Source organism: Vespa crabro, chromosome 3 (genome assembly GCF_910589235.1).
Source record: "Vespa crabro chromosome 3, iyVesCrab1.2, whole genome shotgun sequence".
Taxonomy (NCBI): Eukaryota; Metazoa; Arthropoda; class Insecta; order Hymenoptera; family Vespidae; genus Vespa; species Vespa crabro.
This window is the reverse complement of record NC_060957.1, coordinates 5,969,884-5,988,060: the sequence shown is the minus strand read 5'-3', so window position 1 is coordinate 5,988,060 and position 18,177 is coordinate 5,969,884. Positions and strand designations below refer to the sequence as shown.

Sequence of the window (18,177 nt, the reverse complement as noted above, 5' to 3'; positions counted from 1 at the left end):
ACACAATATGAACTGATAAATGATATTTTGATATTGATAATCACTAAATTGGCAAATATAGATCAATTATTTTATTAAACCACATCTTATCATGTCTGCCGAGCATCACAGTGGAAAAGGTTATACACCTCTTCCTTAGTGTATGAGCAATACTGACACCGAAGATGAAGATGAACATGTAACACAAAGAAATGATTTAACAAACAAACAAACTAACGATGAAAGAGAAACAACGGTGAGACCAATTATTTGAAAATTAATCGAAGAAAGTAATTAGGTCTCGCACAAATCTCATATTTAAAACATCTCAAAATTTTATATTAAAGAAATTTTACACATACTCTAATTTTAACTCTGTATATCATAATCTTAAGAGCCTACCACAGTTCACGAACATGAAGAGTACTATCCACTGGATGAAACTAGAAATTTAGCAAATTGAACTAGGAATGGGCAAAACATAATTAAGTGTTACAGAGATGATATATCTAAAATGATAATAGAAGGCAATACGCAAAATGATTTATGGAAACGGAGAGATATGTCTCCTCTTCGACGTTTCTACTTAGTTATATCTATACTATTATGCATAGTAACAATACTTGGGTTTTTGTATGTTTTACCATGTGATACTATGATATGTCCACCAGTTAATGAATCACAATCATCTGTTTCATGGGAGAAAACTTTATGAAATGTAGGTGAGTATGATTCGTAAAACAATATATAAATAAACCAATTTTGTTGTTTGGAATAAATGATGTAATTTGAAGCATCAAAATTTAATTATTATATTAATTCTGTAGAAGTACATGGACCAATAATTATAATACCTGGATCTCCATATGATCTTATATTCTTACTTCGAGGTCAAGAATATAATGATAGCAATACAGATAATAGTTCCAAAACATCAAGGGAAAATTCCATAGTATCTATACATGGAACCAGTGGCCTTTATTTATGGTTGGTTTGTTTAGAAAGAGTACCTACTAATATTGATTGCATATCCATTGACATAAACCGATCTGGAAAGACAGATTGCATTGTTGTTGGAGAACGTGGTTTATTAAAGAGTATAGATCCAAACACAGGCATAATACACAGGAATTCTGAAGTACATACATTTCCCAAATTACCAGTGATTTTACCAGATCTCAACTCTGATGGAATTGAAGATCTATTAAGTGTAGGATTAACTCAAGGAAATATATCTTCTCTCGTACTTTTATCTGGTAATACAGGACAACTCTTGGGAAAATATATAAAACATAATTGTTCATTAGTTAATATATATAATCTTGTTTCTGATGGCACTATTTTATATTTATGTTACGACATGAATGGCAAACGTACATATATTATAAACATATGTAATTTGTAAAAATATCTTTTTTCATATTTTGTTCTAAGAAAAATATTTTAAATTTTCTAGGTATAACAAAGTACGTTTCGTTAAAAGCACTTCTCAATGGTTCAAGTTTATCGCAAAGAAAAAGGGAAATAACAGCATCGCCACGTATATTTAAAACGATGATGTTAGATGAACAAAATAATTATTGGAAGCCTACGCGTTATCATCGTTTGATGGTTGAAAATAAAGGCATATGTTCTTGGGAATCTTGTAAAGCTACTTTGAATTTAACTCTTCAAAAACAACCAAATCAAACATTGAAAATTTGGGAATATGTTAGCCCAAATTCGTTTGCCTCAAAACCAGTCTTTTTAATAACATCACAAGAACCATATAGCACTGGATTTGTAATAAAATTCTGGTAGTGGCTCGATTCAAATCCTTCGGTAACAGATACGATACCTAAAATCATTGAACGAAAACTAATCGAAAGAGTATTAATCGTTTTCGTTAATTATACCGACGTACAAGTTATTAACGCTAGTCAAACTGATGTTACTCAATTATGTAATGGTACTAACTGTCAACCAAATTTAGATTTACGAGTGAAATTTAATTCCATTGCAGCAGCAAATATTAATCAAGAGGGATATCCAGAATTGGTAAGTTATTGGTCTTCATATAATAACGAATCGCCTAGAATGCTCACGTCCAAAATTGAAATTGTTAAAATAGACTTAATAATATCTAACTTACCACGTCCTAATGTTCAATTTTTTAAAATACTCCTTAACTACGCAAATTCTATGCATTCTACAAGCGTAGGTAAGCGATAGATACTTTATTAGCATATTTTGGCACACATCATATATAGTTATTTAAAATACGTTGCAAATCAATTGATTTTATTTTGTGAACGTAATTCGTATTTTCAAAATAACGAACATGTAAGAATGATTGTGAAATTTATTTATTTTCTATTTATTTTTTACTATCAAAAAAAAATATTAAACGAATAAAAAGAAATGATATTTTTCGATTCAATTAAATTACGAATTTAATTACAAAATAAAAGCCAGCTTATCGAATAATCATTTTACTAGAAAAATAACAATAATGGTGCCTTGAAATGAGTTATTGACATTACACGTTGTATCTTACAACTGTATTATGCTTCAGTGCGCCGATATTGATATAAAAGAGCAATATCATTGTATGTTATAGATTTTCAAAATATTATCATCGAATATTACGCTTATATATTACATAAAATTTTAAGGTTATTGTATGAAAAAAGAAAAAGAAGAAAAATCATACCATCTAACGTAGACACGAAATGCACCAGAATTGTTACTTGTCACATATTGTCACAAAGTAAATTCATTTTTCAACTTATTCTCACTTATTATTACGCTTATCAACTTTCTACGCGCATATATGATAATTTACGTAGAAGAAAACATCTGTTTTAAAAAATATTATACTCATTTCCATAATATAAAAATATTAGCAACGAAATATTATGTATATATGTACATCGACAAATATCAACGTCGTAAATATATTGTTTTTCAATGGGCTATACGTGGAAATTTCCTTTAGTTTCATACGGACGTCCTTCGAAAAAATATCTATTTTCCATACGACTAATTAACACGGTATGCAATTTTTGTTATCAATTCTGTTAAGCATTCTATCACAAGTTTAATCGAAAGAAAAATTAAAAAATTAAAGGCATATGTATGGAAGTATAAAAACAAATTATTGAAGCTGTATGAATTTTGAATCGCATCTTTAATCTTCAGGAAATGACACGAATAATACTGATGTTTTTATGTTTACAATTATGTTTACAACTTTTTTTTTATGTTTACAACTTTGCAAGAAGGTCGATTGTAAAATAACTAATGAATAATTATCTTTGAATTAGAGAGTAGGTATAAAAGTCAAAGTAGGTTGAAGTCTGAACGTATTATCTTGGAGAACGAGCTAGGATCTGCTAGAGCATATGGTTCATATAGTAAAGGTTCATATGGTATGTAGTAAATAGACTCCTATTATACATTTTGATGTACATTTTAGCCTAGTTACTAGTTTAACAAATCAATCGTAAAACATTTTAGCCTAATTACTAGACAAAAAAAAAATATGAAGATAGTTGAAGTATCTTCTAATTCGAAGGAAGGTGAAGTCCTAAATCAGCTGTTTAACTTTAATAAGTTCGAAATCCATGAATGTAAGACTATGAACTAAAAGAAATAACAAAATTATTAATATCTTTTGAAAGTAAATAGAGAAAGTGAATGAGAGAACAATTAAAATACGGAAGAACAAGAAAAATATTTTGTAAAGATACTTTTTATCAATTCTTTATATAAAAAAAAAAAAAGAAAAAAAAACCCCAAAAGAATCCGTCCAATGTTTGTACAAGATTGTTGAATTAACAACATATATTATGGTAATAATAATATAACATGATAAAATGTTTGTTTTTTATAATGTAAGAATAATGGTCATTAAATACGACCCTTCGTTTTTCATTGCATAAATGTGATAATCATTATTAAAGTGAACTCATAAAGCCAAATAAATCGAATTATTTTAAAAACATCCATGTATATATTTAACTTTTCATTTTACTTTCCACTTAATGTTTTGATATGTAATCATTAAAAAACTTATTGTATTTTTATTGTTGTATTGTTATAGCTACCTGGATATTTCACATACGGGAAATATTAAATAATTTGTCTTCTACCGACCCACTTCCATAAAAAAGAATATTTTCTAAGTACTCGAATCTTGTATAATCGGTCGCAACGGAAAGATTATCTTCAAGAATAATGGACGTAAATTTCATACGTTATTTATTTATATTTAATTCTTGCTTTTTGACCATTCTTGGATTTATTGTTATTTATGCTGAACCTTACTTACCTGTTTTAATTACACGTACATTTCACTATGGTAAACATGCAATTAAAATTCATCAACCAATAGTTGCAAAAACTGAAGTACCAAAAAGGTTGGTCATTGTATTTAATTAATTACTTTTATAAATAATTTTTTCTTTGAATAAAACAAAATTTCTATTTCCTCTATTATATTCAATTTTAGATGGTTTAAACATTTCTATCTCTTTGCAACATCAGTTTCTACTTGTTTTCTTATCCTATTTTTCTATACATATTTTATGAACGGTACAATTCCTGAAATAATATATTGGTTATTAGATACATCACTTGGCAAATCTAGAAAAGCATTAGGTGAAGTATATTTGAATAAATGCACCAATTTTATTGCTATATTATATTATTTTATTTGTTTGTTATAATTGATGTATTATATATTTCGATTTTTAGTATCACCAGAATGTGGATTTTTAGCCATAACACTTTTTACTTTTCATTGTTGCAAAAGATTATATGAAACACATTATGTTACTGTTTTCTCTGATAAAAAAATTAATATCTCTTATTACATAACTGGACATACACATTACATAGGAACAATATTAAGCATTATAGGTGAATCACATGGTTTCGTTCGAAGTAAGGTATTCTTCTGTAAAACATAAATAATATATATTAATTGTTCTTTATTAAAACAAATCTACTTACAGATTTCAAAGAACTAAATTATGGGCATAAATTAACGCTCTTGCAAATAGTTGGTGCTTTCATATTTTTATTATCTTCGTTGGTGCAATTACAAACTAATTTTATTTTAGCCAGTTTAAGAAAATCTAACAATAAAGTTGTCTTTTATGGCTATAAAGTAGCACATAGTGGTTTATTTAAATATTTGTCTGCACCATTGGAATTTACAGAAATTTTAGTTTATTTAATGTTATCTGTTATTCTTTGGCAAAGTAGTACATTTCATTACGTTACAATTTGGGTTGTAATAAACCAAGTAAGTACATATAAAAATTTATATATATGTATATATATGTAAGTAAGGAATTTTTAATATAAATTAACTTTTATAGATAAATTGTGCTGTAATGACTCACAAGTGGTATAAAAAAACTTTCCAAAATTATCCGAAGGAACGTAAAATTTTGATTCCATATTTATTCTAGACATAATTATTATCACTTTCTATTTCTAATATTTATAATATACTTATTAACTTAGAAACTTGGCAGAATAAAGTAATTTATTATTTAAATTTTACTAGACTCATGTAAACACACATATACGCCTTGATTATTGTTTCATTCCACAATTATATGATTTTTAAAATAACGTTGAATAATAAATATTTATTTAACTAATAATTTATAATGAATTATTTTTTGTTTTTACTAGTTTTTCATATAACCATAAATAAAATTAAAAATAGAACTAATAGATAATAAACATGTTAATATTTATTTTAGAACAAAATAATTAATGTAAAATATTTTTTGAATTCACCATTGTTACCACCAAACTTGAATGTGTTTCAATTGTCCGTTGATCTGCCCTCTATAGTCGTTAGATATGATATTGCATTCATATACTGTGTTCAGATTACTTCAAGTTTATTCGTGATAGGAAAGATTAGTAATGTTTGAATAATTTTGGATCATTAATTTTCAATAACGGCACACAATATGAACTGATAAATGTTATTATGATATTGATAATCACTAAATTGGCAAATATAGATCAATAATTTTATTAAACCACATCTTATCATGTCTGCCGAGCATCACAGTGGAAAAGGTTATACACCTCTTCCTCAGTGTATGAGCAATACTGACACCGAAGATGAAGATGAACATGTAACACAAAGAAATGATTTAACAAACAAACAAACTAACGATGAAAGAGAAACAACGGTGAGACCAATTATTTGAAAATTAATTGAAGAAAGTAATTAGGTTACTCACAAATCTCATATTTAAAACATCTCAAAATTTTATATTAAAGAAATTTTACACATACTCAAATTTTAACTCTGTATATCATAATCTTAGGAGCCTACCACAGTTCACGAACATGAAGCGTACTATCCATTGGATGAAACCAGAAATTTAGCAAATCGAACTAGGAATGGGCAAAACATAATTAAGTGTTACAGAGATGATATACCTAAAATGATAATAGAAGGCAATACGCAAAATGATTTATGGAAACGGAGAGATATGTCTCCTCTTCGACGTTTCTGCTTAGTTATATCTATACTATTATGCATAGTAACAATACTTGTGTTTTTGTATGTTCTACCATGTGACACTATGATATGTCCACCAGTTAATGAATCACAATCATCTGTTTCATGGGAGAAAACTTTATGGAATGTAGGTGAGTATGATTCCTAAAACAATATATAAATAAACCAGTTTTGTTGTTTGGAATAAATGATGTAATTTGAAGCATCAGAATTTAATTATTGTATTAATTCTGTAGAAGTACATGGGCCAATAACTATAATACCTGGATCTCCATATGATCTTATATTCTTACTTCGAGGTCAAGAATATAATGATAGCAATACAGATAATAGTTCCAAAACATCAAGGGGAAGTTCCATAGTGTCTATACATGGAACCAGTGGCCTTTATTTATGGTTGGTTTGTTTAGAAAGAGTACCTACTAATATTGATTGCATATCCATTGACACAGACCGATCTGGAAAGACAGATTGCATTGTTGTTGGAGAACGTGGTTTATTAAAGAGTATAGATCCAACCACAGGCATAATACACTGGAATTCTGAAGTACATACATTTCCCAAATTACCAGTGATTTTACCAGATCTCAACTCTGATGGAATTGAAGATCTATTAAGTGTAGAATTAACTCAAGGAAATATATCTTCTCTCGTACTTTTATCTGGTAATACAGGACAACTCTTGGGAAAATATATAAAACATAATTGTTCATTAGTTAATATATATAATCTTGTTTCTGATGGCACTATTTTATATTTATGTCACGACATGAATGGCAAACGTACGTATATTATAAACATATGTAATTTGTAAAAATATCTTTTTTCATATTTTGTTCTAAGAAAAATATTTTACATTTTCTAGGTATAACAAAGTACGTTTCGTTAAAAGCACTTCTCAATGGTTCAAGTTTATCGCAAAGAAAAAGGGAAATAACAGCATCGCCACGTATATTTAAAACGATGATGTTAGATGAACAAAATAATTATTGGAAGCCAACGCGTTATCATCGTTTGATGGTTGAAAATGAAGGCATATGTTCTTGGGAATCTTGTAAAGCTACTTTGAATTTAACTCTTCAAAAACAACCAAATCAAACATTGAAAATTTGGGAATATGTTAGCCCAAATTCGTTTGCCTCAAAACCAGTCTTTTTAATAACATCACAAGAACCATATAGCACTGGATTTGTAATAAAATTCTGGCAGTGGCTCGATTCAAATCCTTCGGTAACAGATACGATACCTAAAATCATTGAACGAAAACTAATCGAAAGAGTATTAATCGTTTTCGTTAATTATACCGACGTACAAGTTATTAACGCTAGTCAAACTGATGTTACTCAATTATGTAATGGTACTAACTGTCAACCAAATTTAGATTTACGAGTGAAATTTAATTCCATTGCAGCAGCAAATATTAATCAAGAGGGATATCCAGAATTGGTAAGTTATTGGTCTTCATATAATAACGAATCGCCTAGAATGCTCACGTCCAAAATTGAAATTGTTAAAATAGACTTAATAATATCTAACTTACCACGTCCTAATGTTCAATTTTTTAAAATACTCCTTAACTACGCAAATTCTATGCATTCTACAAGCGTAGGTAAGCGATAGATACTTTATTAGCATATTTTGGCACACATCATATATAGTTATTTAAAATACGTTGCAAATCAATTGATTTTATTTTGTGAACGTAATTCGTATTTTCAAAATAACGAACATGTAAGAATGATTGTGAAATTTATTTATTTTCTATTTATTTTTTACTATCAAAAAAAAATATTAAACGAATAAAAAGAAATGATATTTTTCGATTCAATTAAATTACGAATTTAATTACAAAATAAAAGCCAGCTTATCGAATAATCATTTTACTAGAAAAATAACAATAATGGTGCCTTGAAATGAGTTATTGACATTACACGTTGTATCTTACAACTGTATTATGCTTCAGTGCGCCGATATTGATATAAAAAAGCAATATCATTGTATGTTATAGATTTTCAAAATATTATCATCGAATATTACGCTTATATATTACATAAAATTTTAAGGTTATTGTATGAAAAAAGAAAAAAAAGAAAAATCATACCATCTAACGTGGACACGAAATGCTCCAGAATTGTTACTTGTCACATATTGTCACAAAGTAAATTCATTTTTCAACTTATTCTCACTTATTATTACGCCTATCAACTTTCTACGCGCATATATGATAATTTACGTAGAAAAAAACATCTGTTTTTCAAAATATTATACTCATTTCCACAATATAACAATGTTAGCAACGAAATATTGTATGTATGTACATCGACAAATAATAACGTCGTAAATATATTGTTTTTCAATGGGCTATACGTGGAAATTTCCTTTAGTTTCATACCCACGTCCTTCGAAAAAAAATCTGTTTACCGTACGACTGATTGTAACACGTGTGCAAATAAAGCTCGCAATTCTTGTGATCAAATCGAATAATACATCTAATCACATTTTTCGTATAAAGAAAGTTTAGAAAATTAAATGCATACGTATGTAAGTATAAAAAAAAATTATTGAAGCTGAATGAATTTTGAATTGTATCTTTAATCTTCAGAAAATGACACTGATAATTCTGATGTTAATTTTTTTTTCCCCTTTACGACTTTTGTATTCTTTGCAAGGTGGCCGATTGTGAAGTAACTAATGCATAATTATCTTGGAGTTGGAGAGGGAGTATAAAAATGGGAGTAGTTTGATGACTGAGCGAATTAGCTCTGTGAGCGCGCTAGGATCTACTACATTATACGGTCGTTCACATGGTATATAGTAAAAAATCTCGCGGTGTACAGTGTTCGATGTACATTTTAGCCTAATTACTAAATTAACAAATCAATCGTAAGAAAACAAAAGAAGTTTAAAGATAGTTGAAGAACTTCCAATTCGAGAGAAGACGAAATCCCGAATCAGCTGTTTAACCTCAATAAGTTCAAAGTCCATGAATGTAAGACTATGAACTGAAAGAAATAACAAAATTATTAATATCTTTTGAAAGTGAATAGAGAAAGGGAAAGAGAAAACAATTAAAATACGGAAGAACAAGAAAAAACGAAAAGGATGGCAGCTGGTAAACGAAGAGGAATCCATCCGAACACCGGAAGTGGGAATAGTTTTATGGGAAACTCTTTTTCGGGAGGTAACACGAGATTGAGCCGTTTAAATTTCCGTCCGAGCTCAAATCAAGAGGATCGAGGTGGGACGAGACCGACCACGGCACCTAGTTCAATAGGTCTTATATTCGTTACTATGTTTTTACATATTTGCAAAAAATCTTTGCTCTTTGATACCAGATTGAAGGTAGCCATATATTGTGGCCTGATATTTACGATATCTCTCGTGGCTGATTTCGTGATTATGCCTAGGTCATACTTTTCCCGATCGGATAATGCGCTTAATCGGTATTTCGTCAAATGGGGGTGGGGATGGCTCTTGATAGTAACCATCCCATGGGTAGTTCTTACGTCTCACACGCTTGGTTGCGGTCGCAGGTCGGTTATATTGAGGCATTTAGCTCGTTTAGTTCTTGCTACATTGGCCTGGTTAACATGGATAAAATTATTTAATTACATTGAAAATAACTTCGGCCGTTGCGTTAACACGAAAGAGGCTCACTTGCAATTCAAAGTTAAATGTCTTCAAGCAGGAAAATTTTGGAATGGTCTGGATATATCAGGTCATAGTTTCATTCTTGTATACTCCAGCCTTATCTTAGCCGAGGAAGGTTCCTCTATGATTGGTTGGGAAGGTATAAAAGATTTAATAATGCGAGAAGAACACTCCAGAATAACACCGAATGAAACCAGCTTCGGTCCGCTTCGAAATCTCTCGGATAACGATCTAGAGTTCCTAAAAAAAGCTCACAATCTTTTTACACCCTATTTAAGAGCTCTTTTCGTCGTAATGACTATGCAACAATTACTTTGGGACGTCATGCTAGTTTCGACCGTCCTCTATTATCACATTATGATAGAAAAATTTCTTGGTGGTATTGCCGCCGTTCTAACTTGGTATATCACTTATCAATGGTGGTACAAATCACCAAAAATTGGCTTACCACCACCAGGTGATGGTCTTTTTAAATATAACGAAGTTAAACCTCAACATGACCTTAATGTAGCGCGAGCAAGACGTAGCACTTTGAATGGAACCAATAATAGGTTCATGGGTCTTCCTATTCGAATTAGTCAAGATAATCCAGAAAAAATTGTCTCAACGAATAGACAATCAGAAATTGAAACTCCTACACAATATCGTGTGATCTGAATTAGTGCATTCTCTTTTAGATTTTTTTATATTTTCTTTTCTCATTTTAGACACTCAAAAATCATCTCACGATTTTTAACTATTACCCTATTAATACTTACTACTTACTCAAAAATCTGTGAATATTTAGAAAAGTAAATCATGTACATAAAAATGTGTAAAGAACATTATGATACTTTTATGTAGGTATTATTCTTATAATCTCATTTTTATATGATTATAGAAATAATTGGCTAGTATTTTCTTGCACATGATCGCATCATATCTTCGAGCTTTCTAATTTTAGGAAATATCACAATAAAAAAAATATATGGGAATGTTTAACTTTGTTACCTCTCTATGGACTGTTGATAAAATATAACATTTCATTAAGGTATGATATAACTATTGTAACTACGAATACACTTACATAATTTACCTCAAATTTTATGATTTGTATTTAATAAGTTATATTTGTTGTTAATTTATTAACACAATGTGTTCATTTCTATTGGTTGGTAGAATAATTTTGTGGTAAGAATTGTAAATAGTTCACAACGCACGTTTTGTATAAAGAGAGAAAGTACAAAGTACATGTATATGCTTTTTATTAAACGAAAAAACCTTTCATTCAATTCATGCTAATGCATTTATGCTATTTTTCGTATTATTCCTGTTTGAAATTTTTTAAATTATAACTATCAGTGATCAGAATTTTTATAAATATATCGTTTGGATTCTATTTTTTTTTTTTTTCAAATACCATGCTTATTCAATGTAAATTTCTTTCCTTGTTTCTATCGAATTACTTCGAACAGATTAATATAGTAATTAGCAAAAAACATGAGGATATCGGTCGATCTACAAGATTTTTTACGATATCATTTCACATTCGTGTTTAACAATAATATGTATAAGATGCGCACGTTTTATAATAATAAATTTATCTCTTTTATTAAAACATATCTTTTCCTGACCAAAAAACTTATAAGTAAATACTTCCTTTGATAATGATAATGATTTCTCGGTTTTCGAGCTCTAACTCATAAAAATCAAAATATAGGATAATATTTTTTGATCCTTTTTTACTGGCAAGAACAATTAAAACAAATAAACTTCGATCAATTTATTTGCAATATCAATCAGTTATTTTTGAGATACAAGCTTACGCCTTAAAAAAGAAAGTAAAAGATAGAATGTTTATACATTTTAGCGACAATTTATTGTCATATATAATGACACTTATATTTTTTCTTTCTGAAATGATAAAGTACGTAATATGTATGTACGAAGAAATCTAGATAATCATAGTATAAGCAAAAATAAGTTACGCATTTATCTTTTATTCGCGATATACGATAGTATTCGTAGTATATGCGCTTCCGTATTTATTTTACAGTTCTTGCTTTATCTTCACTGAACATGTTCCTTTGAAAACTTTTACTGAGATTTTAGTAATAAAAAACGTTACTTAGAGATACAAGGGTACGATTTGAGAAATAAAGAAAACTAGAAAATCATGATTGATGATAATTAATTCAAATTATTAAACAAACAAAATTGAATAAAAAAAGAAATGAAAGATATTATCCAGATCGGATATTCGTCGTAAAAATTGAAAACATCGTTGATCCACGCACCATTCTGTGTTTCTATTATTATATGTCCCCGATATTATATGGCTAATTATGCATCAATCCTAAGAAATATTTACTTATTTTATCAATTTAACATCGTATCAGTCGACGAAGCAAGAAACGAAGCGCAGCCTGGGTTGAGGACTTCAAACTTTCGACCTTTTCCGAGCAATCGCATCTTCCACAGCTTTAAGTTGCTTCAGGAGTTCTTCCCGACGCGAACTAGCCTTTTTAGCAGCTTTAGCAGCAGCAGCGGCAACACTCGCCTTGCTATCAATCAACGGCGGAGATTCAATGGTTCTTTTCTTTCCAGCCATTATCGTTGAACGATCAATTTTCTTCGTCGTTGAAATGTTACTTGTAGGCTTCAAAGTAAGTTTTATCTGTTGCTTCGCGCCGCTAAGTTTCAAAGCATCTATAGCTTTGGAATCTTTACGAGTTAAAGGAGGTGTGGAATCTTTCCTTTTACGAGTTTCACTGGAAGACGATGAGTAACTTGATTCGGTCGAGTCGCTACTGCTACCGCTACTTTCCGAGCCGGAACTACTATGAGAAGATCTGAAAAAGAATAATCCATTTTTTTTTATCTCACATTTAACAAATTAACGATTATTAAGAGAGTAAAACAAAACGAGAGATTGAAATGTAGATGAAAACGAAAGATTTCTCACCTAGACCTAGATCTACTTTTGATAACCTTAGCCACTGCAGCAGCAGCAATGGCTGCTTTATCTCTTGTTTTTTCATGATGTCGTTGATGAGACGATAAAGGACTTGGAGCTGGTGGATTCAAACCAGCACGTCGATGAAGCGTTCCAGTAGTAGGAGAGATGGAGCCTTTGGGTGGACGAGGAGAAGGAGCCGGTGGGTTCATTAGCATAGCACCACGCTGTGGTGCCCCAGAAGGAACGGCTGCGGCGCTTGCAGGTGGTGAAGGGACCGTTGCTTTCCCTTTTCCACCGCTGCGGGTTCTAGAGGGAGGAGTAGGTGAACGGGACCTGGATAGGGAGTCGTAAGAACTGTAGCTAGATCGGCTCGAGCTACGGCTAGAACTAAAAAAATTATACTCTTACTCGTTCTTATTTCAATTCGTAATTTCGATGGTCTTCTTTTTCTTTTGTTTCTTGTACAATTCTATAACGTATTTACCTATATCCAACCAAAGATGGAATCAAGAATAATACAAAACGTATTATATAGAACCTCGAAAAAACTATTCCTCTTTGATAAATACCAAGCTAGTTTAATGACATATATTGAACCCGATCCCATCTTTGTTATTAACCTAATTCTAATTACTACTAATTATAACTAGAAAAATTTTTTTTCATAATTACCGTCGTTGAAAACTAAATCTTACCTGGTCGACGAGTAAGACGATCCGGAGGAATAGGATTGTCTACGAGGACGCCTGGATGAGGTCGTATTACGGCGCACGGTACTTGGAGATTTACGTCGCATCCATGGATCTGCCCATTCATCACCTCTTCCCCTTTCCATAGGTGCTGGTTCCTCTTCGCGCCAGGTTTTAGTCGGTGGTATGCGTTCCACTATGACTTCTCTAGATGGTCGCTTGTGCTTCTTCTCGTATTTCTCATAATACTCACGTTCCCTGTCTCGTTCGCGTTCTCTATCTCTTTCCCGTTCCCGGGAATGTGGAGGCGGTGAGACAGAATGTGGTGTGCTGCGTGGAATAGCATGATACTCAAGACGTTCCCGATATTCGGCAGGAGTTCGAGAATCTGGCTTGTAATGTACTCTCCTAATGAAAACACGGATTGTTCGAATAAAGTCGTATCCTTGAATTACTTTTTATAATACATTTGATTATTTATTTTACCGATAATAATCAGAAGGTGCTGCAGGAGATGGATAATAAGTCTCTGGCTCATCGATGTATCGCTCAGGTGTAATTCTCGGCGGAGGTATCCTTCGCGGTGGTTCTCTTGGTGGCCACCTTTCAACAGGTGGTTCTGGACTGGCAGCTCGTACATAATATCCTGCTTCACGATCCAGCTCATCTTGTCCTAAACTTAAGTTCATCTTTTTTTCTTCGAAATCCATGTCAGATTCTTTGCGTTTGTTAGCCTTACGCATCATCTATAAACAAAAAAAGATAATGTAGATTCGATTACCATTTCGTTTATTCGTCGTAAATTCTGCATCAATGTATAGAAAGCATACTTCTTTGGCATGCCGTAATCCTCGCTCCCAAGCAGATTCAGTAGGCAGTTCTTCTACTTTTGGTGTGTGAGGTGGTGCACCACCATAACCAGCTAATGGTCGAACTATACTTGGTCTATCGATGTGTGCTCGATATTCATGAGGTGCGGCAGCATGTGGAGGATAGGCCATTGGTCGCACCATATCAAACATGGTGTAATTACCTTTGTCAGTAACGCCAGGGTGTAAGAATCTGCAACTAACACCCCATGTGCATTGTCCTCGATTGTAAAATCTACAAACTGGTCTCGGTTCCGTTTCCTCCGGTCGAGCATCATCTCCATCGCTAAGTTCTCCCTCTTCCAATTCTGATTCCTTGTCACCATCTTCTTCCCCTTCTTCCTTATCGTTTGCTTCCACATCTTCCTTTCCTTTTACCTTATCCTTATCTTTTTCTTTATCCTTATCTTTATCCTTGTCCCTATCTTTGTCCTTATCCTTATCCTTTTCTTTGTCTTTATCTTTTATATCTCTTTCTAATTTATCTTTATGATCCTTTATTGCAGGTATATCTGCATCTCCTATTAATTAAAATTCTATATAAGATAGAAACATAAACGAAAAACAATGTATCTTCCTAAATATATTTATTACAAAAAGAACCAAAATGAAAACAATACCTTCGTCACGTTCATCTTTCCATTGACCATCAGCTTCAAAATCGAGCTGTTCGCTCTCCTCTATGTTAACGGTAGCAGTTTTCTCTTCCTTTACAATTTTATCATCATTTTTCATAATCTGTTCATCGTTGTCCTTTTTTTCTTTACTAGTCTCCCTTTCACGATCCATGGATCCTTCAGCGCCGTCCATACTTTCAAGATCAGATACGTCTGACAAATCTTCTCCATGGGATATTGGAGTAGGTTTTGATTTAAGAACAGGTTCTGGTTCATCATCTATGTCTCCATCTGAGATCTGTTCGCCATCCAACTCATTAAAAGAGCCATTCTTTGTTACTGGAGATTGTCCAGATGAATGTTTATCAGATTCATGATCATCTATAATGGATGCTTGACCAGATTTATATGATTTTGGTGAACTTCTTCCAGATACAAGAGACTTTGCCGAGCTACGTCCTGATCTCGGAGATTTTGGTGAACTCTGTCTAGATTCGCTATTTCTATATGAAAGTGATTTTGGTGAATTATCCCTGGATTTTTGAGTATCGGCATCGAATTCATATGACTTTGGTTCGGAATCTCCGTAGAGTAATGATTTAGAATCGTTGGGTGTCGAAAGACAGGATCTTTCATCTCGAATAGGTGACCTTGACGAACTACGATCAGTACGTGGCGAATCTAAAGAATTATTGCCTGAGTGATATGACTTGGGAGAAGCAGGTGGGGACTTCGATAAACTACGTTCAGATCGTGGAGAACCTTCTTCGCTAGGAGACATTAATTCTGATTTTGGAGAAGCTGGAACAGATCTCGGTGATTTAGATCCTCGACCAGATCCGATAGAAGCAGGTGATTTTCCTCTGGAAGAAACAGAACTTGCAGCGGACTTCCTATCAGAGAGGGATGATCGTTGTGAAAAGCGCGATGAGGTTACGTCGTCCGTGGTGCTAAGTTGATTTCTTCGCCCATTGTAACCATCGGATGAGGAACTTTCTGATCCAGAATCGGACATGTTGCCTGTAAAAAAGAAAATTCAGTAGTATATATACGATTACTTGAAAAATGGAAAAATGGGAGAAAAAGTGTTTAAAAATATTTGACACATAAAATCCTCTTACTTGAGAACTCAATTTATAGGCGTACGGACCAAATGTAGCACTGAAAAATCTGCATCTGTGGCATCGATGAGCTTACCTGTGTCAAAAAGAGCCCGTGCAATACTCGCTCTTGAAGGCACAACGCGAGCATTCCATACCGCGTTGAACATACTTTTATATCACGTTACGAACTTTTTATTTATTAACTTTTTAAACTTTATACTTAAACTGAACTTTTTTCACATTTTATAAAGTATACTGTTTTTTTCTTTTTTCTTTTTTCTTTTTTCTTTCTTTCTTTTTTTTTTAAGGGTTTTTTCCCTATAACTTTTTCGTTTCATTTTAAACTTTCAACTTGAACACAACACAAATTAAGAAAGACTGGTAAACCGCGAACCGTTTGTACTGCACTAGAAACTATAACGAACGAACTTTCAACCTGAAAGAATATTTTTTGGGCCTATGGAGAAAGGAAATTAAAGGAAAAAAAATGGAAAGAGGGAAACAGAATGAACGAAACAAATAACAAACTATATTTAATGATATATGAGAGAAAACAGTGATTGTATGATTCGTAACAAAATTTAATTCATTTTAATGATTGTCTTTATTGATAATTTGTTCTTAAAAAAATGTATATGATTATAATCATTTCAAATATTTATTTGCAATAGAATAAAATTTTGCTACAAAGTTGATCGCTCGACAAGGGATAACATAGGAAAAATATAATATTTATAATATCAAAGGTTCACTTATTATCAACGGTTTTAAATTAATAATACAGTATCGATTGCAGTAATAAGAGTTCTAAAAACAAAGAAGTATAAATGAAGTATATAACATAACATAATGGTATTTTAAAATATGAAAATATTTTAAAACTTAATATATAAATTATGAACAAAATTTTGTAAAATACCACTTTGATATCTTTTGGTTTAATAACACAAAATTTGCTTTATTTGCTTCTGGCCAAATTAATTTACTCTCGTACTAACCTATTTATTCGAGGTTCGTTAAATTTATTTATTTAATATATCAAAACTAAATGTATCGATTGTGAGCAGGTATCCATTATGTTGGCTAAAATTCTTTAACAATACCAATGAATAATTTTTCTAATAACGCATGACACCATAAAAGGGAAAAGCATATTAATAATTTAAAGCAAAAGGAAAATCACGATCACGTCGATGTACGCGCATTCATTTTTTTTCCAATTAGTGATTCATCTAGGGCATTCGGAACACAATCTATGGATTGAGGTTAGGAAAGGATTATATCAATATTACTGCAATACGATCTGCAGGATATTTGTTGCAAAAGCATATTTATCGATTCGCTCATGTCATATGATGAAAGATTATGAAAATTGAAAGGAATTGTTGCGAAAAACGTATTATGGGATTCTTACCTTATTCACACGTATGCCTGTGGGCCTTTGGAGATTTCAAAGCTCCCGAGGCTTAAGGCTTCCGACGTCACCCAGGAAATACCGAATGTGCGTATTTTGATGTTCTTGTAGCTTTAGCGTACTTTCAAAACTCGATGATGTGGATCTATTTAACATCCCCAGCCCATTCTCTATTCCATGAAATCAGAGTTCTTTCAAACAAGGACGAAGACAAACGAAGAAGTTAATCAAGCACAAAACTTTCAGTTCCAATACGGTTACAGTTCGTCATTGATCACGGCTATAGATGATGTAACGCAGTGAATAATATATGCCATATAGTGTATACGTCGATTCTATCTGCTTTCTCATTGGTTGACAATAATGCTGCACTCATACG

The 18,177-nt window shown here is 31.7% G+C and overlaps 4 protein-coding genes and 1 long non-coding RNA gene across 17 annotated transcripts; 3 read left to right on the top strand and 2 right to left on the bottom strand.

Moving 5' to 3' along the window:
• The first annotated feature begins 843 nt into the window (after positions 1 to 843).
• Positions 844 to 5,636, top strand: LOC124422509 (polyprenol reductase-like). 8 transcript variants are annotated; one of them, XM_046959043.1, is made up of 9 exons: positions 1,213 to 1,352; positions 1,436 to 2,016; positions 3,285 to 3,389; positions 3,478 to 3,812; positions 4,064 to 4,379; positions 4,472 to 4,620; positions 4,717 to 4,905; positions 4,977 to 5,269; positions 5,346 to 5,636. In XM_046959043.1, exons 5-9 carry the CDS (start codon positions 4,198 to 4,200, stop codon positions 5,436 to 5,438), a joined length of 906 nt encoding a protein of 301 aa, XP_046814999.1. In that variant the 5' UTR covers positions 1,213 to 1,352; positions 1,436 to 2,016; positions 3,285 to 3,389; positions 3,478 to 3,812; positions 4,064 to 4,197; the 3' UTR covers positions 5,439 to 5,636. The 8 variants fall into 8 exon arrangements, with proteins under 8 accessions (XP_046814997.1, XP_046814994.1, XP_046814999.1 ...); XM_046959042.1 differs by having other exon boundaries at positions 1,436 to 3,012; positions 3,478 to 3,590; XM_046959037.1 differs by having other exon boundaries at positions 1,436 to 3,012.
• Positions 4,648 to 5,914, bottom strand: LOC124422514. The gene is made up of 2 exons (XR_006941874.1): positions 5,776 to 5,914; positions 4,648 to 4,918 (listed from the first exon to the last, which is right to left on the bottom strand). It is a non-coding gene; the product is annotated as an uncharacterized LOC124422514 (long non-coding RNA).
• Positions 5,783 to 8,881, top strand: LOC124422496. Of its 2 annotated transcripts, none has more exons than XM_046959002.1 (4): positions 5,783 to 6,182; positions 6,321 to 6,648; positions 6,754 to 7,182; positions 7,383 to 8,881. In XM_046959002.1, exons 1-4 carry the CDS (start codon positions 6,039 to 6,041, stop codon positions 8,135 to 8,137), a joined length of 1,656 nt encoding a protein of 551 aa, XP_046814958.1. In that variant the 5' UTR covers positions 5,783 to 6,038; the 3' UTR covers positions 8,138 to 8,881. The 2 variants fall into 2 exon arrangements, with proteins under 2 accessions (XP_046814958.1, XP_046814957.1); XM_046959001.1 differs by having other exon boundaries at positions 5,785 to 6,182; positions 6,754 to 7,299.
• A 137-nt stretch (positions 8,882 to 9,018) lies between these two features.
• On the top strand, positions 9,019 to 11,397 carry LOC124422505 (acyl-coenzyme A diphosphatase FITM2). The gene has a single exon (XM_046959026.1). It carries the CDS (start codon positions 9,620 to 9,622, stop codon positions 10,823 to 10,825), a length of 1,206 nt encoding a protein of 401 aa, XP_046814982.1. The 5' UTR covers positions 9,019 to 9,619; the 3' UTR covers positions 10,826 to 11,397.
• Positions 11,398 to 11,915: 518 nt separating this feature from the next.
• LOC124422494 (zinc finger CCCH domain-containing protein 18-like) lies at positions 11,916 to 18,088 on the bottom strand. 5 transcript variants are annotated; one of them, XM_046958998.1, is made up of 8 exons: positions 17,799 to 18,088; positions 16,479 to 16,820; positions 15,285 to 16,301; positions 14,626 to 15,185; positions 14,282 to 14,541; positions 13,802 to 14,203; positions 13,113 to 13,439; positions 11,916 to 12,999 (listed from the first exon to the last, which is right to left on the bottom strand). In XM_046958998.1, the coding sequence occupies exons 2-8, from the start codon at positions 16,549 to 16,551 to the stop codon at positions 12,588 to 12,590; spliced, it is 3,051 nt and encodes a 1,016-aa protein (XP_046814954.1). In that variant the 5' UTR covers positions 16,552 to 16,820; positions 17,799 to 18,088; the 3' UTR covers positions 11,916 to 12,587. The 5 variants fall into 5 exon arrangements, with proteins under 5 accessions (XP_046814954.1, XP_046814953.1, XP_046814950.1 ...); XM_046958997.1 differs by having other exon boundaries at positions 13,113 to 13,493; positions 16,479 to 16,841; positions 17,799 to 18,087; XM_046958994.1 differs by having other exon boundaries at positions 13,113 to 13,493; positions 17,799 to 18,087.
• Positions 18,089 to 18,177: the final 89 nt, after the last annotated feature.